This window comes from Egretta garzetta, unplaced genomic scaffold (genome assembly GCF_000687185.1).
Source record: "Egretta garzetta isolate BGI_Z169 unplaced genomic scaffold, ASM68718v1 scaffold101, whole genome shotgun sequence".
NCBI lineage: Eukaryota > Metazoa > Chordata > Aves > Pelecaniformes > Ardeidae > Egretta > Egretta garzetta.
The window spans coordinates 67797-68714 of NW_009258666.1; the positions used below are offsets into that span (position 1 = coordinate 67797).

The 918-nt window shown below is 65.8% G+C and overlaps 1 protein-coding gene across 1 annotated transcript in view; it reads left to right on the plus strand.

Annotated features, from left to right (window-relative positions):
* Positions 1–167: 167 nt before the first annotated feature.
* Positions 168–918, plus strand: part of MAP3K6 (mitogen-activated protein kinase kinase kinase 6) — a 13498-nt gene continuing 12747 nt past the window's right edge. The window contains exon 1 of the mRNA XM_035904013.1: positions 168–234. Within this exon, the coding sequence (XP_035759906.1) occupies positions 168–234 (67 nt within the window). The remainder of the gene's footprint in view (positions 235–918) is intronic.

The window sequence follows — 918 nt, forward strand, 5'->3', positions numbered from 1 at the left end:
CCTGCTGCTGACCCTCTGCCCCCCCCTGGCTGCAGGGTCCCTGCCCGCACCACAACTATGCAAAGCTGGCTCTGCCCCTGGGGGGAACACCAGGGTAGGACGCTTCACCCAGGCCTGACCCCTGTCCCCAGCATGGCTGTGGGTGCTCCGGGGAGTTTGCACCCAGCATGGCCACAGTTGTACCCTCCAGTTGCTCCCCAGGGGACACGGAGCAGGGTGGAGGGGTGCAGCCGGGTACAGGGGTCCCATCCAGCCCTGAATCCCAGCCTTGGGGACCCAGTGCACCCCAGAGGATACATGGCCACGGCTGGCAGCAGAGCGGCCCTTTGCTGGCCAAGTCCCCAGCCCCACGCTGGGCACAGCCTGGGCTGGCGCAGGGGGGACAGAGACCCAATAAAGGATTTTCCTCCATTTCTGGTGTCTGTGGTGTTGTCACCCATCACCTGTCACCCCCAGAGCCCGAGCGGTGGGTGCTGCCCTGGGAAATTTTGGTTGCAAACCCCATGCTTGCAGTTGGGGATGTGACTGTGTCCTGCCCACAGGTTGGTGTTGGCGGGTGGTCCCGCGTGACTCCAGTCCTCCCAATGACCAGGGGAGGGGAACCAGTATGGGAAGAGGCGGTGCCATGCTGGAGGATGGAGCACAGGACATTGTTGTCTCCTGTCCCGGGGATCCCAGCCCGTGGTGTCCCCTCCGTGGGGCACGTCCCCTTGCCTGGCCCTGGGGGCTGCAGCAGGCAGGGGTGGCCACAGGCTGAGGCTGGAGGAATTGGGGGAATTGCTGGGCTGGGCTCCCCAGCTGTGGGCAAACATGGGCCAGGGCTCGAGGGAGTCACACACCTCTGTGGCCGCACCCAGCCCCCCACTAGCACCGGTCACCCGCGGGCTGGCGATGTGGAGGAGGGACACCTTCCCTCCC